The sequence below is a fragment of the Lissotriton vulgaris genome, chromosome 6, assembly GCF_964263255.1.
Source record: "Lissotriton vulgaris chromosome 6, aLisVul1.2, whole genome shotgun sequence".
Classification (NCBI taxonomy): Eukaryota; Metazoa; Chordata; class Amphibia; order Caudata; family Salamandridae; genus Lissotriton; species Lissotriton vulgaris.
In genome coordinates this window covers 903,184,267-903,211,657 of record NC_141694.1, presented here as the reverse complement: position 1 = coordinate 903,211,657, position 27,391 = coordinate 903,184,267, and the positions used below count along the sequence as shown (strand labels likewise).

At 40.5% G+C, this 27,391-nt stretch overlaps 1 protein-coding gene across 1 annotated transcript in view; it reads left to right on the top strand.

The window, feature by feature from the left end:
• Nucleotides 1-27,391, top strand: part of LTBP1 (latent transforming growth factor beta binding protein 1) — a 1,129,437-nt gene that overhangs the window by 991,191 nt on the left and 110,855 nt on the right. Inside the window, exon 24 of the mRNA XM_086926894.1 lies at nucleotides 7,659-7,784. Within this exon, the coding sequence (XP_086783020.1) occupies nucleotides 7,659-7,784 (126 nt within the window). The remainder of the gene's footprint in view (nucleotides 1-7,658; nucleotides 7,785-27,391) is intronic.

Here is a 27,391-nt window from a genome sequence, read left to right as displayed (position 1 = left end):
GGTCATTGCACTAGTGGTTGTCAGGGGACTCTCTGTCTCACCCTCCCCTTCATGGTTATTCCCCATTTACTAGTGACCACATCAGGGAATGCAAACTATTAGGCCATACTCAAGAGTTCTCCCTTCTGACCTTTTAGGAACTTAGTCAAAAGTGTCTATGGTGGCTCAGCACTGATAGCAGCAAGTCCACCAGGGCCCCAAATACCCGGTCTCAGTCTTACCCGTTCCAGCAGTATAGCAATGTTCAGTGGTGCAGCAAGTGCCCTCTCTGGGGGCGCTCCCCAGTCCAGATCCTGTACGGTGAAGTTGGGCCGCTTGAGATGGACGCAGCTGCACCCGGCAGCCCAGGGTGTTCCCGTCGAGTAGCGCTGCCAGGTGGTTTCAATTACAGAAACCTTTACTGGACCCAGCAAGAATATTGTCATTATTACTTGTGGTGGACTACCATCCTCCCCAGCTAAGAATCCACTTTTCTAATGATGGAGCCTAAAAACTAAAATTCTTTATAAATGATGTCATAATCCACTATCACACTTACACTTACCAATCAATACCAGGCCCATAAACATAGAGAGTGAGGTGAATGGATACTATATGTTTGTTTAAGACATTCATAATAAACTATCTACAATAAACAAGACCAGCTTGTCATTTTAAAAAGTTTATTAAAACATATTTAGAAAAACTTAGGTTTGGAACTTTATTAAGCAAGCATTAGAAAAAGTCATATAAGTTTTATTCAGCATTTAATAAAGAGATAATATTATTCATTAGCAGAAATAAGTGAAAAGGAAGAGCATTTCCAAAACCTAACTATCTCACTGACTCTACCCTCATCGCCTGAAAACAAAGTCTTTAAAAGTTACATTTCTTACGTGTAATCATCGGACAGCAGAACACGTCCTTCTGGAATCAGGAGCGTAAGCCTAGCCAAAAAATCTGCTCCTTGTGCTAATTCTTATACCCTAAAACTACAGCTAAACTAACTAATTTCACATTCCAGCAGCTGAATTCTGGCTCTCCATTGGCTGAATCACCTCACGCCACAGTAAACTGTGACATCTTCCACCACGAGACCAGGCTTTACACAAAGTCATTGTTCATGCACAGAATCCTGGCAATAGTTCCATAGTCCGCTACAATTTGTAGCAAAAATGTTCAAGCAATAGGAAATCTTGTCACGTCTCTTCCTTTTAGCCTTGAGGCTGACCGTTCTGAGCTTTCGTGGCACATCCAAACCCACTCCACAGAGTTGACTTTAGCAGTTCATTTTTGAAGCTTTCAAAATAAAAGTTTGTAGGCTTGTCATCTTTTTTTTTTTCAAAATAACTTTCTCCTGTGGCTTAGCATCAGTAGGCCTCTTTTAGAAGGCGTCAATTTTTCTGCGCCACTTTTTGCTTGCGACCCTGCGCCACTTTCAGCCTGCGTCACTTTCCAGAAAACTATTATTTAAACAAACACAAAAGAATAATTAATTCAGCTAAAACAAATCCTTCTGTTACCCACCCTTTCCCTGCTAGTAATTAACCCATTAATAAATGACAACTAGCAAAAGCAAACAAATAAAGCAACACATATAATAACTACCATTCTTCATGTAATCCAGCTTTATGTTTCTGAAAGAGTAAAAAGATGATTAAATAATACACAGACAGACAAACACAACATAAGACAAGACTTACATGTAAGCACATAAAAATAAGCACATGCCATGAATGATCAGCTGCATATTAATAGTGACAAAGACAATAGGACAGACATAACAAACAGGACAATATTAATAATGTGTTACAAAAACAGACTTGCAAGTGCAACAAGAGCACATTTAATTAGTTTCCCGCGTGTTCATGTGTGGTGCAAACTTAATCTAGGTTGGATTAATCAAACAAATCATGCAAACACTTATTAATATATTAATTCAAATTATGAGAGCATGACATCACAAGCTTGAATAAAATATTTTCTAAAGCTCGCTCTATCACTAACAATCATAAGTAGAATGGTGATCCTGCACCTAGTGTTCCTGGGTGCTTGACCACCAGACCCAATTTCACCAGGCAGTAATTCTGCCTGGTAAAATTGCATGAGGCTTTGACTACAGCAGCAGCCAAGCTACCCCCATTTATGTTCGGGCAGGAGGAGCATTTAATGCCCCTGCCCCTTTCCTCCCCAACTCCCCACAACATCCTTTCTCCAGCCTCATTCCACATAGAGACCTGTTCACATATTTGCCACCTACCAAAAGCAGGTAGTAAGTGTATGAGGAAAATCCCACAAATATGGGAATTCTGTGTGGCTTAACAGCCAGTATGTCCAGATCCACTTTGTATTTCCTCATTCCATGAGATGTGACTCATATTTGTATGGTCCTAGTGCGTTGTTAGTACATGGTACTTTACATTTTGCATGCAGATTTATCATCCTGACAGTACTGTGCAACTCACAACCAGGCCCTAACAGATATGTTAGTAAGCATTTAGACAGCAGTTTCACAGAGCAATGAAAATATATTGCAAATGCTATGACACAACCCAAAGGTTTTGTTGTCTTTTTTGTATTTATGTATGCATGTATATATGAGGTATTTTCATAGCACAAGCACAGCAAAAAGGCTGGGGAGTGCTGTACATGGTCAAAGACAAGCATACAGTGAACCAGACGTAAGAGAGGAAGCTGAGGTTCAGCTGCTTAATACATTATAATGTAGTTTTCTTTAAAGAGGTGATTTTCCTGTATCTTGTTTATTTTTCTTGGTAAACAACATTAATTCTCTCTTGGTTGTGTTGAGCTTCAGCTAGGTGCTGGACATCCAGGTCTGTAAAATGTGCAAACATTGTCTTTAATGTATAAGTTGCAGTATCTGTGCTGCAGCGGGATCTGAAGCCAGACAGGTAGTTGTGCATAGATGGTTGGCATTGATGTGATCTTGGAGTTTAACATAGGCTGCTTTTTCAATAATCTTGATGAAGAAAGGTAGCTGAGTGATGGGCCAGTAGTTTGCAAAGTCATCAGAGTCTAGTGAAGGTTGCTTCAGGAAGGGATGGATCAGGCCTATCTTCTGGGAAGATGCCTTGAGTGAGGTAGGCATTGACCATGATAAGTAGAGGTAAAAGAGCCTACTCTTAGAGAGCTTTGATAAAGGATGATTGCAAGTTATCATCTTCATAAGGAGTGACTTTTTGGGTGTTGAGTACTTCAGCGTTATCTGGAAGAGATAGGGCTTTGAAGGCTGATCATTAGGGTGTTCTAGAGAAAGGGATGGGTGTAAGATATGAAGCAGACTTGGTGTTGACGATGTGCAATTGAATCTTCTGTATTTTGTCACTGAAGAAGGGGTTGGTCCCATTGCTCTTTTCTGTGGAGTGAGGAATAGGTGGGTCCGGCAGGGAATTGATGCAGTGCCTAATTGTCTTGATCAAAGTTCTGCTTCCGTTGGTCGATTACTGGCTGGTGTTAGTATTGTAGTTTGCTTTGGCCGATGTGATGAGCTGTTTGCATGTTGCATGGAAGAACGCCAGTATTAAGAAGTCCACTGGAGTTCAATTTTTCTTCCCTTTTTGTTTCCTGTCTGGGATGGATAATTTATTGTCAAGAAGGTCTTTTATAATTGGGGTGGCAGTGTTCATGTAAGTTTCCAAAAAAGTGTTGAAGTTGTTTAGACAGATGGTGCACTTGGAGTTCATAGGGTGAGAGATCACTTCAATGAAAAAGTCTTTCCGGAATCTGAAGGTTTGGTCTTCTCTTTTCTATTGACCTAGGTTTGTTGGTAGGAGGCTGAGCACAGAGCTAGGGGTGGTAAAATGGGTGGTCCCATCTAAGGGTATGGGTGGTTTTAATTGTGCTGTTGGAGAACTTGAGAAGACAAGGTTGAGAATGTGGCTTTGGTGTGTGTTGGTTGTGTCACATGCTATACCATGTTGGGTGTATCAATGAAGTTGAAAAAAGGTGTCTCTTCTTTTTTGAGCTTGTGTTGTCTGGGATTTGAAGTCACCCAAGACGGGATTTGCAAATTCATCAATTAAGTGATTGCTTTGCCCGGGAGGCCTGTAGATAAAATGTAAGATGGTGGGTTGAGTTGCCAAGTGTGGAATATGGCATGTCGGCAAATCCATGGAGTTGAGTGTTACTAGTTTGCCTATGAAGCAGGACCAAGAGGAATTATGGAAAACAGCGAGGCTGCCTCCTTTCTGATGTGCATGGTCCACACATTTGATACTAAGGCTTGTGGGAAGAAGGATGTCTATGTTGTGGAACCCCAAGACGGGATCTGCAAATTCATCAGTTAAGTGATTGCTTTGCCCGGGAGGCCTGTAGATAAAATGGAAGATGGTGGGCTGAGTTGCCAAGTGTGGAATATGGCTTGTCGGCAAATCCATGGAGTTGAGTGTTACTAGTTTGCCTAGGAAGCAGGACCAAGAGGAATTATGAAAAACAGCAAGGCTGCCTCCTTTCTGATGTGCATGGTCCTCATATTTGATACTAAGGCTTGTGGGAAGAAGGATGTCTATGTTGTGGAAAGATGCGTTTGTGAGCCATGTTTCTGTGATGTAGAGGCCATCAAGCATCGGATAGGCGATGAGGTCTGTGATGTCTGGTTTGGCGGGAAACCATTGATGTCACTCCCAGTGCAGATGGATTATGGGAAAGCCAGTAATGTTGCTTCCTGTGTAGATGAATGATTCAAAATGCAGTGGTGTCACTTTCTGTGAAGATGGATGTTGAGAAATAAATTCCTCTTGCATGGCTTAATCTTCTAAAGACAGTTTGTCAGGAAGCCAGTGATTTCACGTCCTGTGCAGATGAATATTAGGACATCCAGTGATATCACTTCCTTGGCAGATAGATGATGGGAAATGCAATGGTGTCATTTCCTGTGAGGATGGATTATGCTTTTGTCTGTGCTTCTAAATGTGCACCTGGATGAACCAGTACTGTGTGGTGCTGAAAGTGTCTGGAGATTCCCAGGAAATCCACGTGTAAAGAAAGAGAAGGCTGCACATGGAAAAAGGTTTTCCACATGAAGTTAAAAGTAGAATTATTTATACTTGAAATTTCTTAACAATTCTATCTATACACTTGCTCTAATCATGTGCATGTGGATTCCCTGCAGTATTGAAACTCTCAAAATGTTGTGTTAGGAAAACTTTGAGACACTTAGAAATGTATGAACATTATAAACGTACCTCAGCTAGACCTGACACTTCTGTGAGTTAGGTATATAGTCATAAACCTCTGCAATGCATTGTGACTAGACCCCTAAATTACCCGCAAATTACTCTTTTCAGCAGACTTGCCATCAGGGTTTTAGTACTTGCATGCCTTTGTGTCTCTCTGAATTCCATGAGCTTCAAACAAAGTTTGCAGAACGAGAACTGAATAATCAAGATAGAACTTGCTTTTATGAAAGAACTGGAATAGAGCGCCTAACACACTCCAGCAAAATTTCCTGTACATTTTTCTGTAGTTACTCAATGTATTCTCTTTTTGTTTACTTATGGTTTAGAAACCAGGCATTCCACAAATCATATAACTCCAAGTGCTGTTTCCCTTTTCTGCTCCATGCTATTTTTCTTAGTTTGCTGGGTTTGTTCCCATGCTCTTTCTTTATGAGGCCTTCTTGTGCTTCCACCGCCGTTCTATGCTGCCCTTACCACCCATTCCCCACATTCCTTCTTCAAGGCCTCATTGTTTCTTCCTAAGCCCTGATGTCGAGATACACCGAACTGGTGGGGTGGAAAGTTTGTACACAAATATACTGTTACCATGCAGGAAATCCATGCTACTGCTGAACAATTACAAAGGAAGTCCTGTGGAACATGAAATTGCCATGTGGGACAGAATTTATCAACCAAAAAAACACACTGAATTCACAGTTCAATGGGGTTCAACACATGCATTTACCACCTGCTTTGAGCAGATGTTAAATGTAAGTTTCTGCCTCAGGGTAGAGCATGAGGTGCAGTAGAGGGAAGGGAAATCTAAATTCTTGCAGGGAACAGAGGCTTGGCTGTTGCCGCCAAAACCTAATGATATTTTCCGTCAAAATTACTGTCTGGTAATTTAGGACCCGTGTTCTAAACCTGAGAAAAACAGATGTGCGAACACCAGCCAACTCTGAATCAGATGGAGCTGGATGCCATGCAGTTATTCTGCTCCCCAGACTCATAATCAGGGCCCTAGAGTCCTTATATTTTCTCTTTAACCCCTTCTATGCTCATGACGGAACGCTTCCGTCATGAGCATCGGTCGAGCTGTGCTTATGACGGAACCGTTCCGTCATGACCACACCCGTTTTAATTAGGGCTCAGCACCGGGGGGGGGAATTGCGCCACACGGAAGAGGTTAATGAACTACCTTGGTGTGAAATTTAGTATGTTATTAATCTCCCTATTATGTAAGAGAACAACAGAACATACCACAGCAGAACATAACATATCCTTCCACGGAGTGGCCATACATTCTGCAGGGAGACTTTTTAATGCCTTCACTACACTCTTCGAGGTGAAATTATATTGCTGAGCCTGCTTCTACCCTCTCCTTTCATATCACAATCTCTAATTCTAGGAGCACACTACAAGGAGATGAAACATGCCTCAAGTCATATGTATATTCACTTTGAGTATTTGGATGTCCAAATCATATCCACTGATGAAACTGTTACTTTGTTGGTCTAATTTTCTTCATCCTTAAAACAAGTTCTACCCTAATATCAAGATTAACTGCATTGTTGGTGCAGTAAGAACACAGTCTTAGTGTTAATAGCTCTGTCACATGAAAGCTAATCATTTACGATGTTGCTTCAAACTCTGTCAATGGAAATGCTGATGCCAATGCAATTCATTTTCAATCATTCTTAGGTAAGAAATGTGCCCTTATTTTCTAAGACAGAATTTATTTAGTATTCTTCTGCTTTCTTGGAAGATGTATGTGGCAAACTAGTCATATTATTAAACTCTAAGCACTTTACCACAATGAAAATCTCTGATTGAATTTGTAGCAGGAAAATTCTTCCACCAGATTCAACCATCTTTAGTCCGTTATCACTTATTTAATCATAAGTAGTGTTATTGACTGCTTTGAGGCTAATGTTTTGTGACCATGGTATTCGTTGGCCTTAGGTTTATTAGTCACATCTGCTTCTCACTTGTATTGGTTTACCTAGCTGTAGGTGAACATCAGGACCACATAGTGGCTTAAACTTGAGATAGATCAACACGTAATTGCATAAGTTACTGTCTTTAGGGCTAAGAGAGAAGAGCTTTTCTTCAGGCTTCCCGAGGTAATCAAAGCGAGTGACATGACAATATCACTAATATCCATGATTCTTGATTCCCTTTTGAGCCTGTAGAAACAAGCAGAATGTGAAAAAATACACTAGGTGTTGCTGTTTATCCTGGTCACACTTGCAGGGAGTTCAACCTGTGGAGCTGGCCTGTATAGTTCTCCAGACTCCTTATCAGGAACGGACTTCCTTAACAGGATGCAGTATTTACTCTTTAATAGTGGGATAAGTGTGGGTCGCTAGTGTTTACTTTTTCTCTTGAAGCATCCCTTCGACGTGAGGAACTTGTACAAGTACCGCAGCAGTGTGTGGTGGGTTGCACTGGCTATTATGAATATGGATATAATGTTCATATTTTTCTTTTTGTATCTATCAGATATCGATGAATGCACTCTTTCACCACTCTGTTCTACCAATGGGGAATGCCTAAATACAGCGGGATCCTTCCAGTGCATCTGTGAAGAAGGCTTTGTGGTCTCCGCGGATGGTCGTTCTTGTGATGGTAAGAATGTGATTTACAAAATGGCAGTTACTCAGGATGTTTTCTGTTTTTAATTTAATTTGGGATAAGGAGATTCAATGTATTTAAAAAGTTTCTTGAATTTTAAAAGGGTTCTTTATGAGAAAAATCAACTCTGTGAATAAATTGGACCTGGGTGGGCCTGCGCTTTCGATGAGGTGAAAATCCAAGTTATTGTGGACACTGGCTCCAGCCCTGAACATTTGACACACAATTAATTGTTTTCAAGTGTGTTAGGCTCATCAGTTCAGTGGAATCAGAATACTACTACAATACCCAGAATGAATTAGGATTTTAACTGGAATCAGTGTCCATAATGATCTAGTAGGAGGTGGTCACTGTAATGTTTGCTGCCATGGTGTTCCAAAGCCCACATACAGCTCCAAGTAGAGAGGCGCATTTTCCGAACAAGTGAAAGCATGACCATGTGGCGTTTCATTTAATAGTTTACTTTTATTTAACGAGTTGGAGTAACTGTATTTTTGTGTCCAAGCCTTTAATATTGCTCATACTGCCTCAGATCATGTTTATCTTTTATAAGAATAATTGATATATTGATCCCCTACTGACAAGTCTAATATCACTGCAAAAATAATGCCTTCCTGTCTGCAGAGCAACGTTTTTAAGTTCTCTTGTTACAAGTTATTAGTGTTTGTGGTACCCTATTTTTCCCTCAAGAGATTAACCTCCGAATTGTAAATTAAAGTACTGAGAAAGTGGGCGCTACATCTAACAGTAGGAAATATGAAAACATTTTGGTATGCATGCTTCACACAATGTTTTTAGATCACTCAAATCAACAATAATGAACGTTTTGCAAACAAGTGCCTTGCAAATGTATTTAAATATCTATGAAGTGCTGGCCGGTGACATATAGCCACATTGTAGCACTGAATAGCAGTGAAAGCAGCAGTTCGTGTTGATACAATTTCTCATCACCCTGGCAACAAAGATTAAAGACAAGAGGGGTTGTACAACCAGATAATTCAGCTATGCTGTTCAGATGGGTCAATCATCTAAGGGCCTGTAGATCCCTGACTGCAATAGCTATATCTTGTTGCCTAAGTTGCAAATTCAAAAATCCAACAAAGTATATATTTTCATGACATTTCAAAATAGGGAGAGAACTAAGGCAGATTGAAGTTCCAGATTGTGCAAGTAACAAACTATTCTGACATTTACAGGACTGGAGCTATTAGGTAATGTCTATTTTTATTCCTTTGTTTTGTGTGCATAAATTAAATAAATGCAATTAAATGGTCCAATTAAGCTGAATACAAAATATTACATAACAACCCAATATGAACAGGAGGAGGAAAGAAAAAGAGATTGTTGCTGATAAGGTTTGTATCGCCTTTTTTTGTTCTGTTGTCTAGGGGAGGGGGAGTCTATAAATAATTCATATTTTCATTGAGTTCCATTTTACGATTTCAAGAAAACATAGCACATTTCAGTGTTCTTATTTCCACATCGTCAGGTCATCAGTGGATGGGGCATGGATAGGATACAAATGGATTAATCAAATCTCATTAACTTCTCCATTACTTTTGTGATATGCATGGTGGTCCTAGTGTGGTATTGATTTTGTTTATGACACCGGTGAAATCACAGAAATAATATTAGTCACAATGATGCAGTTTAGTTCTCAACCTCGACTACTTATTCCATGCAAAATATATAACGAATTTGAGATATTTATTATGTAGAGTTCCATGTAGGTGTGCTTGTTTACTTCTCTCAAGTGTGGTTAACTTGTCTTTCACATGATATGAAAAATAACATGACAGGTGTGGCTGCAACCCAAGAGCAATCCTGTTTTTATCCATAGCTCATATTAAAATATCTTTGTTTTTCAATTCCTGTTTGTTTGTGAAGTAGAAAACAGGGAGGTCTTTAATTTGAATTTTACTAAGGTAAATCCAACAAAAGACTCTACATGCCCACACATGCATGTATAACATTTTCCTATATATATGGCTCTGGTTATCGTGCCAGGGAAGGCACTGTTAAGAAAATCCAGCCAAAGATCAAGAGCAGCTGGTCTACAAATTGCTTTTGGGGTTATTATTTGACTTCTTATGCAGCAAAAATCAGTTTTTTAATCTTTAGTGATGAGACATACCAACTGTGTTGCAAAAAGCATTCTTGTAAATATAAATCCTTTGTTGGAACACTTAATAGTTAATATTTTCAGACAAGAATTAGATGGCTAGATCTCCACTGAGATCAAGCCGCAAGCACTGAGTTCAACACTTAGAGATCTGTATATCGCAAGATAAGATTCAATTATAGTTTTTTTATTTTCAGTCAGTTCAGTATATTCCCTTTTATTCTTTATTTGGATTGCAATTTTTGAACTTGTGGTCTTCCTTGGCTCACTTGGCCCCTCCTGTCACATCTCAATTTTAAACTGCAGTGTTAACATTTTTTAATAGCAATGCTAGCTTGGAATTAAAATGGATTTAGTGGTTTCTATGAATATTTTTTCTGATGGCTCCATGGTAATATAGTGCTCCGCATGTAGCAGTAACCTTTTGCAAGGGGTAAAGGAAGATGCACTGATATTCAACCATAAGTATAGCTCCAGATCTGAGGTGATGCTACACAGAATCTCAGTTAAAAGAGTGCATGATCAAAATGTCCCATGTGGGTGGTTTGCATGATGTTATATTTAAAAGGACCCAGACGAATAAGGATTAATGACCCATTTTTCCATAGAATTCAAGAATTTCTAGTTAGCATTTACCTGCACTCACATGAAGAATCACCATTTTGAATGTGGACATTAAGGGCCAGATTCCGATCTCACTAGGAAAGCCCTCTGTACGACTCGGATCCGGAGGTCTTTCTGAGCGAAACGTGACCTGGGAGTCCAAATGAGCAAGTACGATGCAGCCGTATGCTTTCGGACCCGGTTCGCTCGGACTCCCATTGAACTCTATGGGAGCCTGTGTACAGATGCGTACACAGGCTCCTATAGCAAAAAGTGGTGGGTGAGGAAAAGCGTACACCTTGTGGCGCCTGTCTCACTTGTCATGCCTGAATTGGGGGACCCATGGGGGCACCCCCGTGACAGATTCGGAGGGCCATCGGTGAAGGGGGGCCTGCTACAGCCCCTCAAAGTACGCTTCCGACAGCAGTTTAGTCTTGCTGAGATGGAGGCAAAGTGGCTGTCCGAATTGTGCATCGTACTCGCTTGGTCAGAATTTTGCAGCTTAGCGCGGCACGATTCAGCTACAAATGAGTCGTACGGACAATATTTGTGTCCCGGAAACAATTCGGTTGGCACGTACATGATCTTTGCATAATACTTGGTCGTTCGGACCTGTGTACGATTTGGTCATAAACAAGGGCTACGAATCAGATCCGGTAAAGCCAAGTCTGATTCAGAGGCCTTTCGAACGACATCGAAATCCTGCCCTTATTTCTTTGTTCACAAAGGTAACTTACAATATTTGAGTTATTTACACTGTTGAGTAGGTTAACTATTCAAAAAACCGGAGTTTAAGTTTCTGTTAAAAACAAGAGTAAGTGCAGCAACACATATGACTAATCACTGGTGCTGCAACACCCTCCCATAAAAAATGATGGAGACTGGGAATTGAAACAAAATCCCATAGTAAATAATGTTATGTTAAATTATTTAAAATATATTCTGAACTTGTACACTTGAAAGGTACACAAAGTTGAAAACATTGCCTTGTACCGCACACAAACAGGAGGCATGGTTCACAGCTAAATGTTCCCCTGACATCATTTACTGTATCAGAGTGATGCATGCATGGCTGCATACAGTGCACTGTATGTACCAAAGGTATGAAATAAATATGGTAAGCTGCTGTAAAATGCAAGCATGTCTGTGGTCTTACCTGGGAGGTACATTCTTAGCATGCAATAATCATAGATTCTGCACTGTGCGTATCCTAGACAATCACTAAAAGTGTTTGCAGATGAAGGTTTGTTTGAGGTTACCTCAGTAGCTCATCCAGTTAATGATCATCGTCTGTGCAATGTGTGTATAACACATATATAGTAAACATGATTGTCAGCCTCTAGTATGTTTTTCATTGAGATGCGTTATTATGAATTGTCTTAAAATATAATTACAAAACCCCTAATATAAGTTGAAAATGTATAGCTGTGTTATAGTTCCCCACTAAGTGGAAAGACTGCCCCATATTTACATCATAACATACAAATTTCAGAACAAAGCTTAATTTAAAGGTGAGTTACTGTAATATTTCTCAACCCAAAAAGTCCAATATTCTGCCAGTTAAAACAGCAGCAAAACCTTCTTAAGCCCTAATGCACTGCACATGACCTTACATGTTATGTTATGCTGTGTTGTGTATGCAGTAATTGCGTAGGATACAAATCCACATTCGCCTCTCTAAATACTGGGGGGCTTATTTACAAGTCCTGTGTGCCGCCAGAAGGAGCAGAGTGCAAGCAATATCTTAAGGCCGCGAAAGCCACCCTGCGTGTTTTTATGGCCATGTAGATGTGGTGTAAGCTGGCAAAGCAGCGCAAGTCGTGGCATTGCCTCACACTGCGCCAGGGAGGCATTGTGCAGCACACATACAAAGAGGAAAACTACTCCAGCGTTTGCTTTTGTACAGGAAGGTGTCCTTTCCTGCACACAAACCACCATTCCTACAACATGGACACCCTTGCATCATGGTGCAAGGGTGCCTACATTGACGCAAGGCAGCCATTTGTGCACCAGCGCAGTGAAAGTGGACAGGAATGCGCCACATCTCATAGATACAGTGCATTCTTGCCATTTTCTTTTGACACAGGGCAGCACAGCAAGGAGCCCTGTGGTGCTGCCCTGTGCCAGAATGTTGTAAATGAGGACTCAGGTTGTGTGTATATATATAAAATCGGGATGCACAGTTCCCGGTTACTGCCCTCCACATGTACCACCGCAGTAACGACAGAAAAACTCAGGAAGGTGGCACAGATGCAGCCATGGAGTTGCTCAAGGTTTGTGATTTTTCTTTTCTTTTTTCATTTGCATTTCCACCAGCAAGGGGCATGTGCATTTAGTGAAAAACTGACCTACTTGTTTCGGCCAAGGGCCTTTGTCTGGGTCAAATATATATACCATGCCTTATAACATTCTTCATTATGCTTTCTCTATTCTGATCATGCTAGTACTTACGCAGTGGCAGCATAGGACTTTACCAGTCACATGCACTTTAGCCATACTAGTCGCTACCCACATTGGTGTGATTATATGACAGTTATTTTTTTCCATGACAGATATTAAGAGTTTATAAACATTTACAAGGCATGTATAAAAACAAAACCTAAAGCAGTTAATTCTAGCTTAAGATCAGACTAATACCATCAACCTTTCCCTACAACACAGCTAGTTACCCAGTTTAATATATCATAAAATCGCCTCCATTCTTATGAAGAAATCCACCAAAGATTCAAAAGACCTACAGTACAGACCTAAGTACAGGCCAACATATAACTTGCTATTCTTTACTCAGATCCTCAAGTGGTTAGGAAAACATAATCAGCAGGTCTGTGTGTGGCAATATACCATACTTTATGGTAGGCAATCTGAATGTCCTGAGGTAGAGGGACCACAACAAGAGACGGAAATGATCATTGCTTCTCCTGATGAGAACAAACAAGCAACTACTCAGAGACCTGGTCACATGATTTGACATGACGGACCATTTATTCCTGCAACATTTGCACAACTGGATGCAAACCACAAAAAAGTGAATTTGATCACTTTTCCATGATTTTATGCATTAGGTTGACCCCCATACCCCGCACACCCACTCCCCCCATGTACCCAAACTCTTTTGGGCAGGTAATTGAGCATCACCATCTCCTGTTACCAATAATTGCAGGTAACATATCTACTCATAGATATCATGCACAGAAACAGTTTTAAGGAGCACAGAGTTCACTATTCATAATTTGATCAAATGCAGTTTTCATTACACTTTGAGGGCAATGACTGATGTGTAACATGAAGCTGTTTCATCAGTTAAGATCTGATTGTTTCAATCGCCTCAATCTAAAACCAGAGGTTCTGTTGGTGGAGAACGTTGTACACTTGGATTGCATTTAAGATCCAAACCTTCAATTGTATGATCCCCAAATGAACAGTTATCAATGGCTATTGGACACTATGTTGAAAAATACAATATTGATGTACACAAATATTGCCAACAAAAAATGAAAATAGAAATATTGTGACTCTGTACATAAACAGTATGCACACAAATATCAATACAAAAATATGGAGATAAATATGCACAATACAATCGTATTGTGAGCAAAAATAAAGAAATAGCAAATTTCACCTATACATTAAAAAAAGGAACATAGCAAGAATCATGAAAACGAATATCGACCAATAGATCAACATAGTTCAGAAAAAGCAGACAAAATGCGGAAAAATTTATAGACTCCTATACAAGTATGTTCAACTAAAATTAATATACATTAGATAAATAAAAAAACACTAATTGCTGTTAACCAAAGACATACAAAAAATTTGAACTAATCTCCAACAATGTAGTAGAATTAAACTTAAAAACTATTAACGATTTGAAAAGGTTTTCTAATGAACAAACAGTATGAAAAGGGCAAGAATACCTAGAGCAAAATGCTTCCTAAAAAAAGATTAGAGCAGAACAGCATCACCCTACCAGATTGCAAACCTACAAATAAAGACTCTAACACTTCAACAATTCACTAAATACTTCAAACAAAGTAATTCTGACACTAAACTAAAGCTAGCAAAATAACTAAATAACAAAATGTATGTTAGGATAATAAATCATTTTAATTATGATTCATGTTTATTTTTCCAAATTGCACGTGCATCCTCTTCAAAAAAATTAAAATGCAAAAAAAAAGAAAACAAATACACTGACCAAATTACTTGAAATTCCAATAGACCATCTCGAAAGTAAGAATAGTAAACCAAACAAACACCTTGCTAAATTTTGTTTGAAAGATTAAGCAACTAACAAAATTGGTATCGCAGCAGACTACAACAAAATGTATACCAAAAAAAACACCAACCGACCTGCAAAACAAAATTCTACAACTAACACAAAGTAACGACAACATCCAAAATGTAAGTTAAAATATGCACCTGCAGTTTAAAAATCTTAAAGTAAATATAACATTACATCTTGTGTTTTTTTTAAAAAAAGTCATGTATATTTTCTTTGTTCTAAAACTAGCGATGGGCAGTGAACTCTGCTCCGCCTGTGGAGTTTGTTGAGTTCTGCCAACTCTGGACTCTGCTGGGATCACATAGTTCAGTAAAAAAACTCTGATTCCACCATGTAGCGAAGTTTGCCCCTCCCGTTGACACCTATGTGAATGGCAGAATCATGTGTGCAACTAAACTGTCTCAGTTACAGAAGTATTCCAAACTTTTGTTTACAATTTCGGACTCATGCATGCACACACCGTCCACTTCTTCCAAGACTGAGAGATTAAAACATTTAAGAAAAGACAGCATTTGCACAAACCTCGGCTGCATTTCCCAGTTTTATCAACAAGCCATAATGCTGAACGTGCAGCATGGTACAAAGAACACAACTGCTGTATTAAATACATTCACTTACTAACAGTCTTCTTTCGAATAAATTGCACATTTTATATTTCTTGTGATTATTTTATTCATCAGGTTGGTTGCTCATTTGCAGAAAAGGAGAAAGCAAAATGTGCAGCAGGTTTTTCTGACTCGCGTTACATGCGAGCTGTGTTTATGGTGCTATACATGCAACTTCGCGGTACTTTTGAACATTTGAGATTTATTATGAGTGAGGCAACTTCTGAGATTTACTGGCAATATCTGACACTTAAAATATTTAAGTATTGGGTGGAAATGTCAAAGATTTGTTTAATGAGGCGTAGTGCATTGTGAAAGTGCACTAGGAAAGCAGTGTTTCAGAACACCACGAGTGGCAAAGAATAGTACCTGATACTGATTTACTTAAAAACAGTTGAATAATCGAACACAGTGGGGCAATATTTACCAGAATGTTGTGCAGTTTCATTAAGTTGTCAAAATCAAACTCTATATTTGATATTCCAGCTCTAGCCCATGAGTACCGTTCATTGAACAGATATATCAAGGTATGTACCATAAACTGCTCCATTTGCAGTTGGGAAATGCAAATGCTCCACCTCTACCCACAGTAGCACAACGAGGAAGATACCGGATTCAGCCTGTGTTACAAGCCTCGCTTTCAGGGAAACTAGACAGAAGCCATAAAAAGAACGAAAGGCAATAAAATAATGTAATGGAATAAATTGTGTAAGTAACTAATTCACTCCATTAAATTATTGTCTTGCCTTTCCTTTGTTTCGATAGCCTCTGTTTAGTTTCCCTGAAAGCGAGATTTGTTACGCTTGGTCAAACAGAAACTAAACAGAGGCTCAATATTAAGGTTGTGATTGTCTGGCTTGATGTTAATTGGGGTTTTTCCTGGGTTGAATCAGGTAGCTTTCTCATTGTGCTACTGTCGGGAGACGTGGTACATTTGCATTTCCCACAGGAAAATATGTAAATTCTCGAAAGCGGAAGCTGGAAGTAAATTAATATATAATTATAGTAAGGAGAGCACCACCAGTGACAAAACACACTGCAAATGCACTAATTATTATGCAAATGCATGGCATGGCAGGGTTACTACTACAAAAATTAAATATGTGAAATTCTTAGGGAACATAACCATCTCCTTAATATTACAGAAATAGAAGTCAGTATTATTTCACAGTCGGAGCCCACAAGAGGGATGAGGAATGATATTTAAAAGTATTATACCAAATGTTCCTAAATGAGTAACAGGCCAACTTCCTACCATACCTAACCTAACAAGATTAATTGCCAAAAAACATTGAACATTCAAGAGAACATCAGTACCGCCTATAAAATATGAAGATATATACATAGCCTAATATTTACTAATCTAACATTAAAAATACACCTTTTTAAAACAGGACACACGTAATAGCAATACAAAAATAATCATTTAAGCTATTAATAACAATTTACTAACATTACCTTAATGTAACACATGAATGAAGATTGTCACTATTAAGTTATTTCTTCCACTTTTCATTCAGATATACACAATAGATGGTCAATATCAAAATACAAACACCCTATTAGTGTACGCACTTGATCCACAACAAAGAAGGGACCAGAGATTAAGCCTTCTCTTGTTCTCCCAATAACTTATACTACTCACTCAACTAGAAGGAAGTGTACTAAGGATTAAAGAATTTAGGAGTACATTGTCCACTAGGAAGTGGGCCACAAGGTCCCAGACTGGGTAAAGAGTAACAGGAAAGAGGTAAGCACCAGCAATCACCAAACCCTTGCAAGGAGGCTAGAAATTGTAGTGTCAAATTTACCTCTGGGGGTAAAGAGCCAATTTGGTAATCCCAAAGGGTTGTAAATACTGCCCTCACCCAGTCAATGAGTGGCATGCTTCATTATAGGGCCTGCTTTGACTAACTGATGCAAACCAATGTCCAGGGAGGAACGCAAAGATAGAATAAAGAATTTGACAGATAGGGACCCCTAATGCAGAGAAAAAATCTAAACCTGTCTAAGTCGGTATCCGGAACCTTTATTGTGGATCCCAATTGGCAGGATTAAAATCAAGTTTTTTGTAAGAGTAAATGGGAAAGTAACAACACCATTACCCTGTCTGCTGTATCAACATGTTTCTGTCCTAGATTACTGCCTGGTAGGGTCGTTGGCATTCATCAGGATACAGACTCAAAAAAAAGTTCCAGTAATGTTCCCTCCTAGTCTTGTCACTATCTGGTAGGGGCCTTGAAGGTGGCTATACTGGCCCTTTCTGTAGACACACGCCGTCTGTGTACCTACGATAATAATTTCCATTGTTTAGTACTGTTCTATTAACTCATATAACTACGCCTTCCTTTACCCTCACCTAGGGTTAGGCCATCTTTTATTGATTATGATGCTCTATACACCAAATGTGTGTTTCCCCCTACGTATTAAAACATGTAAAGTATATACCCAGTGAAGGAAGACATCTTACATGTGAACTACTATGTTATCACATGCTCAGTAACTTATATGGTAACCAACCTACCTGAATTTCATCACTCATTATGATCCTAACTCGGGGATAGTGAAGGGGGCACTGTCCTATAGTCACACTCTAAAATTTAGAAATTCAAAACCAGTAATTTGTGGTCACAGTCATTGATCTCACTGAGTAGTTACTGATTTTATAACCTCAGGGTGTTAATAAAGTACCCAATGTAAGAAATGTAAATATGAATGCTTGTTAAAAATGTTTATACATGTTTAAAAAAATGTGTAATTGCAAATAAATATGCATGTACGCTACAAGTATATCAGATGTGTAATTACAATTATTCTGAACTAAAAATAAGTTTTTTGGGGAAAACAAATATTTCAGAACAATTACTATAAATATTGATAAATATTGTACAGTAAAACGTTTCTGAAAAAGTATATAACAATAACATGAAAAAATACTTTATAAAAACTACACTGAAACATGTACTATAAATAAGTTTAACGTTTTAATTTGCTGAATAAAAAATGCAGTTAGGTGCTAACTATTTATTGATGTCACATTTACTATTCCAAATGAAAACCTAGCCATATTGCAGAAAGTGTTATAATTTGGGGAAAGTCTAATGTACTACTCACCACTTCAAACTTGACCCCATTGGGGAAAGTGTCAGCCTTTGAGGGATTCATATTTACTCTTCCCACTCATAACATAACCACATTGGGGAAAGTGTTATACTTTGGGAGCAGGGGAGGATGGGTTCAGATTAACTAGTCCCACTCCATACCTAACTGCACTGCGGAAAGTGGTGGACTGTGGGTGGTTCAGATTAACTATAGCAACTCCAAACTTAATTACATCGGGGAAAGTGTTGGACTTTTGAAGCTGGGGTGAGATTCACTATTCCCACACCAAACTTAACTTAACCACATTGGGAAAAGTGTTGACCTTGAGGGAGGTCAGATTTAGTGTTCTCTCTTTTAACTGAGACACATTGTGAAAAGTGTTGGATTTTGGGGGCAGTGGTTCAGATTCCCTGAACAAAACACTACAAATAAACATTTGAAGTGTACATAATTAACAAACACAAATAAAAGCGTAAAATAAAATCTCGTAAACAATAATATATTATGACAGGTTAAAAAAATGTAAAAGACCTGACAGGCAGAACCTCGTTGTGCTTTGGGGATCAGTTAGCAGAAGTGACTCGATTGACTGGCTTTAGGGGTTGGAAATTAATAGGTATTGAGTATTTGGAGGCTGCTGTAAAAGAGACGCCCCGACCCTTCGACTATCTTCAAAAAGAATACGACCTACATGACACACAACATTACCACTACATACGCCTTACTCATGCTCTACGTTCATACATGCGGGGCGTTACGAAAATCCCGGAATATTCCCCTATGGAAGACAGGCTTTTCCTCGATCCCATAGTGGAGAAACCAACTTCCACAATCTATTGTAAGCTTATAAATAACATGCATGATCCACTAGTGTCCTTGCAGGAGAGATGGGCGGGTGACATAGGTGCCCTGGAGGATGACGACTGGCAGGATGCATTGCAGAGCCCCCGCAAAATAGCAATTCGGGCTAGGTTCCGATAGGTACAGCAACATTTTTTACATCTTGTGTTTTACCCCCGATCTCACCCATATGCCTGGGGAAGAAGCCAATCGGCCCTCTGTGCGAGGGGATGTCATGGAGAAGGCACATTCTACCATATATTATGGGAATGCCCAGATATAGTACCCTTCTGGACTAAAGTTGTGGACACAATGGCAACAATAGTGGGTTCACCAGTCCCGCTAGAGCCCAGGTGGCTATTACTGATGATCAAAGGGGCCACGGACTGTTCCAGAAACAATGAGATCTGGTTAGCAATGGCAACCGGGGTGGAAAAAAGGAACATAGCCAGTGGCTGGGGGGGGGCAGGCGCCTCCGCAGTGGGACCAGTGGTTGCGCGATCTATTGGTGCCAGAGAGCCGAAGAAATGATATACAAGTCTAGGGGTTGCATAAAGAAATGGAAAAAGACCTGGGGGCCTTGGCGGAAATACAGGACATTGGGTAGGGATCAGGGCCATATTTATAAGTGTTGACAGTCCTACCTGTGTCTATGGCAGCCTTACACTGTATTGTGAAATGTTGTTCTACCACATGCTATATGAACACTGTCCTGTATTGTATGATACTACGAGCAAAGTTAATAAAAAGAATTAAAAAAAATGTAAAAGACATTTGATCACAACTTCAAACATATCAAACTAAAATAAATACAAATGTTAAAAGATTACTCACCCTGTTCCCTGCTCCTAACTTTATTAAACAGAAAAACAAACATTTTTAAAGATGATGTAATTATCAGTGCTATAACACAACAATATTATTAACAATAATGTTAAATAATGTAAAAAAATTATTATCTTACCAGCAATGTTCTGACCCGATGATATTTTTGACATCAATATATTTATACACTGTACTTGTGTCCCACAATATTCATTCCAGTGTTTTGTTGGAACACATTAACAACAGAACATGTTCTGAACATGGCTGCTATTCTCTACTTCAACAACACAACTATTTGATCATATTACTTATCATATTCCACCTAGACTCTTAAAACGGAAGATGCTTCCATTAACCTTTTAAGTGTGGCTATCTGCCAATAGCCGACAGCTGCAGTACCTCTCCAGTCGGTGTGTTGGCCATTGGGCAACCCTGGGAAGGTAAATAAAGGCCCTGTGTTGCGCTGCACCTGAAGAGTACTTCATTACTTTCACATTAGGCTGCTTGGAAGAACCTTCCTGTGCAGTCTTATAATTATAATTTTTTCTACTGCAATAACGATTGGCGCACAGGATGCTCTGACCCCAATACAGTAAAAGTTAAAGTAAAACAAGCTGATGGGCTCATTTTACTTTCCTTGAATCAGTGCTTGGGAGGATGGCTTAGTCTCAGAGCAATGATTCTAATGGGTGAGGTATCATTGGAAGTGGGAAAATCTCCCAAAATCTTCCAGTGATACATCTGCTCAGTGGATCCCGGCTTGGGGAACGCCACTGGAGAGAGATCCCCAAGCAGGGATCCGCTCACTAGACACTAGGGATAGGGGGAGCGGTCCGTTGGGCATGGGCTTGTGCTTCCCCTTGATTCTTTTTAAATGTAAGTCTTTCTGGGGGCAATAACCCCCCCATCTGCCCCCTCTCCAAATAAAAGGGGGAATAATATCTCTGCCACTCTGGGGGCAGAAAGTCCACTAGAATCCTGGGTATGTTTTTAAACTGTAGGGGTGTGGGCTGCCCAGCATGGGCCTGGCTATGCCCCCATCCCACGTATATGGGGAAAGTCTTTCTGCTCTCAAGGGGGCAGATTGGGGTAAATACGCCCATTCTGCCCCCCCCCCCCTCAGGGTGGCAGAAAGCCCACTAGAAGCCAAGGTTTTTGTTTTTAAATAGAGGGGTGGGGACTGCCCAGCATGGGTATGCCCCCACCACAAGTAAATGGGGCAACAGTCTTTGGTAACTACCCTTGATCTGCCTCCGGGGCTGAAAACCAACTTTATGGCAGCAATATATATTTTTAATAAAGTAATGGGTTGGATCTTTGCCAGCCTAACATCTGGCTCCACCCTCACCCCTAAAACCCCAACAGTGTTTGTGATCCCTTGTGGACTAAATCATCCTATCCCAATGGCAAGCAAGAAGACATTACATTTTTTTGGGGTGTTGTTTTTACATTTGGGCCATAACAGTTTGCCTCACTCCCAGTATCATCCCACTTGCAATGGAGAATGGCTGCACTTTTTGGGCTTGGATAGGCTGCCACCTGGAAAAATCTTCAAGACTCAGAGAGTTCTGAAGATTTGACATCTGGGGAAGTACAGTGTGGTGTCCTCTGCATGCATCCCACACTATTTTCTTACCCACAATGCCCTGCACATTTCAAACGTTGACTAAAACACACATTTTCCTCACATTTCGGTGAGGAAAACTTCTGAAATCTGCAAGGAGCCACATATTTCCTACCATACAATATTCCCCCAAGTCTACCCATAAAAAACTGGTCAGTTTTGAGTGGAAAATGTGATGTATCCACGTTGCATTTTGGGTTGTTTCGTGTTACTGGACCTTGGCCTACCCACACAAGTGAGGCACTATTTTTATCAGAAGACTTAAGGAAATGCTGGGTGGAAGGAAGTTTATGCCTCCCCTTAAGTTACAGAAATTTCCATCTCAGAAATCTGGGGAACATCTGTGTTTTTTAGTCAAAGTTAAGGTTTGTTAGGGATTTTGGATGAAACAACCTGGTGAGAGCCTCGCAAGTCACCCCATCCTGGATTAGCCTAGGTGTCTAGTTGATTTTTTTTACTGATTTGCTAGGTTTCCCTAAGTGCCAGCTGGGCTAGGACCCCAAATCTACAGCTACCTACTTTGGAAAAAATAGATCAGTTTTGAGTGGAAAAATGTGATATATCCATGTTGCTTTTTGGCCTGTTCCTGTTGCGGGCACTAGGCCTACCCACACAAATGAGGTACCATTTTTACTGTAAGACATACATAGGGAAATGCTGGGTGGAAGGAAGTTTGTGCCTCCTCACAATTTCCAGAACTTTCCAACACAGACATTTGAAGATTTTGGTTTTTTTAATCAAAGTTTGAGTTTTGCAAGGGATTCTGGGTAAAACAACCTAGTGCGAGCCATGCAAGTCATTGCATCCTTTATTCCCCTAGGTTTTTAGTTTTTTTTCTCAAATGTACAGTTTTGCTAGTTTTCCTAAAATGCCGGCTGAGACAGGTCCAAAAATCCACAGCTACCTAATTTGCAAAAAAATGGGTCAGTTTTAAGTGGAAAAATGTGGTGCATCCATGTTGCGATTTGGGCAGTTTCCTGTCGCGGGCAGTAGGCCCACCCACATAAGTGAGGTATCATTTTATTAGAAGACCTAGGGGAATAATGTTTAGAAGGAAGTTTGTGTGTCCCCGCAGATTCCAGAACTTTCCATCACAGAAATGTGAGGGAAATGTGTTTTTTAGTCAAAGTGTGAAGTTTGCAAAGGGATTTTGAGTAAAACAATCTATTGAGAGCCACGCAAGTCACCCCGTCCTGGATTTCCCTAGATAGTTTTAAAAATTGTAGAGGTTTGCTAGGTTTCCCTAGGTGCTGACTGAGCTTGAGCCTAAATTCCCCAGCTACCCACTTTGCGAAAAATGGGTCAGTTTTGAGTGGAAAAATGTGATGTATCAATGTTGTGTTTTGGGCCATTTCCAGTTGTAGGTACTAGACCTACCCACATAAGCGAAATTCAATTTTTTATCAGAAAATGAGTGGGAGCGTAGAATAGTAGTATATTTGGTTTAACCAATTGAATTTCCCTCCATTGTGTCTTCCAAATGTAAGCCAGTGTGTAAGAAAGATGACAAGAAAAACACCCTGTAAATCAATGCTTCCAAGGATACCCACAAATTCAGAGATGTAAAAATAACCCCTGCTCCAAAGTTCCATATCTTGTGCCTATTTCAGAAATACATTGGTTACCTTGATACCTATTTTTCACTCTACACATTTCATCATACAAATTGGTCTATACACAATGAAAAACCATTGGTACGGTGCAGCTCAGTTGTTGGCTTTGAGTACCTTGGTTTCTTGGAGAACCTACAAAACCTATGTATACTCACAACCCAAAAGGGTCTAGTGAATGTAATGGTACATTGCTTTTATAAATCGGCCATCATTACAGATGAAAACATTGTCATAAATGGCTGTTCTACTTGTTTTCAATATTTCTTGATTTTTAACATCTAGTTTCTTTAGAACACCGTGGTGGATCTACACATATGGCCCCTTGTTGATTTGGGAATTTTGTCCACTTTTCTGAAATATGTAGCTTTCCTGGAACACCCATGGGTTTCACACTGGTTTCCACTCCAGACTGGAAGTAGGTTGAAAGCACAAAAAATATGAGAAATGGGCTACAGCTTTGAAAAACATCAAAACGAGAGCTCATTCGGAGCCGAGAAAATTCAACCCCACAACACCATTGGTGCTGAAGTACCACAGGCAGAAATATGGTTCGGGCGCTGAAGCAGTGGACTCCAAAAGCATCCAAAGACTACTAATCGCCCTGCATACAATCCATCAGCGTAGAGATTTGCCAAATCCCACAGTGTGGATGATTGAGTACAGCTAATTCTGGAACACTCACAGGCGGAGTAGGATGCCAGACTAAAGAGACTCTCAGTTCACCCACAAATTGATAAAGTCTCAATAAAGCTACCTCCAAAACCGGTTGAGACTTTGACACACAAAACCAATCCAACTTTTGAAGAGGCCCTTGATTTGGCACTGGAATCAGTCCAGAAGAAGAAGAAGCACAAGGAGAAGGGAACCAGCCCCATTTCACTTTGCTCCTTTCTCCCCCTCATTTATCATCCCCTCGGATTGCCCACCCCTTCCTCCTCAACCTCAACTTCCTCCTCCACTCCCTTACACATCATCCAGGCTTTACACTCCTGTGTGTTCACCTCAGTACTCAGCTGATTCACACAATCCCTACTACCCAAATGACCCATATGACCCCTCGGGGATCCAGGCAAAGTGATTGATTCCCCCCTCCACGTCCCCACCCCAGATCAATGAAGCAATTCAAAGGTCTGTCCAGTACCAGAAGGATGTCATTCTTGTTGTGATTGAAGATGACAATATCTTGGTGGAAACCTTTTACAAAATGGAACATACTGTGCAGTTCTTACCCATGCTAAAGGGTATTTTGACACTTGGTACAAACCACTTTAAAGGAACATGAAAGCCAGGGCAGTAACGTCAAGAGCGGAAGCAAATATAAGGACCCACCCAGTGACCCCCCAAATATCAGGGGACACACGGTTACTAGTGGTCCACTCAGCAGATAAACATGCAAACTCACAAGGGAAGAGTGATGCTTCCCCACCCAATAAGGAGATAAAAAAGTTGAGTGCAGAAGGAAAAGGGCTGGAAGCAGGTTTCTCTAACTATTGTTGTATTGCCAACTCGGTAGGTCTAGTGGCAAAGTATGACAGGGCCCACTGAGAATGAATGCAGGACTTTCTACAGCATCGTCCACTGGAATGTATTCAGTGAGGGTAGGAACCGGTCACATAGGGCAAGACAAATTCCAATGCAACTATTTGCAGCACTCTATGCTGCAGCCTGTGGGGCCAAAGCCATTCTCGAGGAAACATTAGGGATGGGTACAGAGGAAATAACAACAGAGGTAGAGGCAGAGAAACTTCCAGGAGCAAGTAGGTCGCCGCCACCACCAAATATTGAATCTCTACACCTTCCCCTGATCACACTCGACCTGTCGCAAGGAGATTCCAGGTTTTCTGGCCGGCCTGGCAGTAAATCACCTCAGTCAAACTGCCCAGAACTTCTGACATTCCTCCTTCTAGAGGAAGAGGTACAAGCCCTCCTATGAAAAGGGGCCATCAGACTTTTCTCTTGCAAAACCATGCAAAAGGAGTCTACTCTCTCTACTGTCTCATTCCCAAGAAGGACGGCACCCTCAGGCCAATTCTCAGCCTCAGACCCCTAAACCAATAAATCCTGTTGAAACATTTCCTCATGGTAACCCTTCAGGACATATCTCCTCTGGTGCATCAAGGCAACTTCATGACAACATTGAATCTAATAGATACATATTTCCATATCCCCATCTAGCCCACCATTGCTATCTGCAATTCATGGTAACTGTCTGTAATTACTGGATCAAAGTTTTGCCTTTCGGCACCACCTCTACTCCAAGGGTCTTCACCAACTGCCTAGCCGTGGTTGCCACACATTTAAAAAAGGGTGGCATCCATGTATTCTCCTACTTAGACCATTGGCAGATGAAGAGAGCAAGTATGCTTCAGTGCTTAGCCCATATCCATAGCACCATTTCTCTTCCTCACAGTCTAGATTTTACCATCAATCTAACTAAATCACATGTTGTTCCTCTACAGATGCTGCTCTTTCTAGTGTCAACCCTAAACTTAGTTACAGGCAAAGCCTACCTCAGGCAATAAAGGGTGAGGGGGTTTCAGCACCACATCCCTCTTCTTCAGCTGAATCGTCCTCTCCAATTCAGAACATCAATGTGCTTCTTGGCATGATAGCATCCACATCACCATAGTGTCCCATGCAAGACTACGCATGCCCCGCTTCAACAGTGCCTTGAAGCACAACTGTCCCGAGTGCAGGGTCACATGAGGATCTAGTATAGGTAAAGGCCTGCTCACATCACTCTCTGCAATGGTGGAACAGCAACAACTTGTTGAAGGGCTGGCCTTTTCAAGATGGATGCATCACAAGTCTGATTGGGGCACACCTCAATCACATGACAGTACAGCTGAGACACCACATCAAAAACCTCGAGCTCTTAGCAGTCCAGCTAGCCCTCAAAGCCTTTCCTCCTCTGATTCAGAGCAAAGTAGTCATAATCCGAAAAAACAACATGATCGCAGAGTACGACCTACAGAAGCAAGAGGGAACCTACTCACTCTACCTCACCCTGTTATCCCAGACAATTTGGCTTTGGGCCCTCCACTACTGCATCCACCTAATGGAGGCATATCTACCAGAGGTGGAAAACGACTTGCAGACCTGCTCAGCAGGTCTCACAAACAAGTCCACAAATGGGAACTTAATTCTGTAAAGTTACTTCCATCGCTGGGGGACTCCTCTGATCGAGCTGCATGCATGAAGGCCACAAACATGGCCTTCCTTGGAAACATTCCGTATAAAAAACAGATAGTAACAGGGTAAGTAGCATTTTCCCTACTTTACTCTCAGCTGTTACAATTTCATTTGACATCCTGTCCGAGATTGCTGATATCAGAGCCTGTGGCATCATTGCTTTCCCAACACTGCCCACAACTGCTGTCAAAAAGGAATGCGGTGCGGAAAAGAGGACATAAGGACCTTTATCCTTCTTAGTGCGGAAGTCCCAATACTGTCTTCCTATAAATGAGGTCCTGTGTCTCCGAATTCCACCATTTGTCAGAAACCAAAGTGTGACGGTCTAGCATACAAAACCCTTGGCCACCCTTTCACTGGCAGCCACTGTAATCCTTCTCTCAATTAAAGGGGCCATCCATTGAAAATAACAAAGTACTCTTTGCTCAGATCACCATCTCTAGCAATCAGCATCAATAGCCATTCTTTTGTTTAATGTCTGCTTCAGGGACATCTTAAGGAGTTTGGTGGCCGGGGGCCAAGCGTATTTTGGGATCCTCTAGAACAGACTTGAATATATGATCCACTTTCAGCTGTTTCATGCTGGCCTGGACCTCCTTAAAAATCTAAATGTGTTTACATCTAATATTCAGGGATAGTGAGGCGTGTTTGTAATATTGTAATAAAGTAGCAGCTCAATAATATTACTGCAAATAATCTCTGTGACGCCCTCCCATTTCTCATATGCGAGGTCCTGTTTTGATCTAAAAGAACTTTTTATGGATGTTGCATGAACCATAAACACGACATTTCC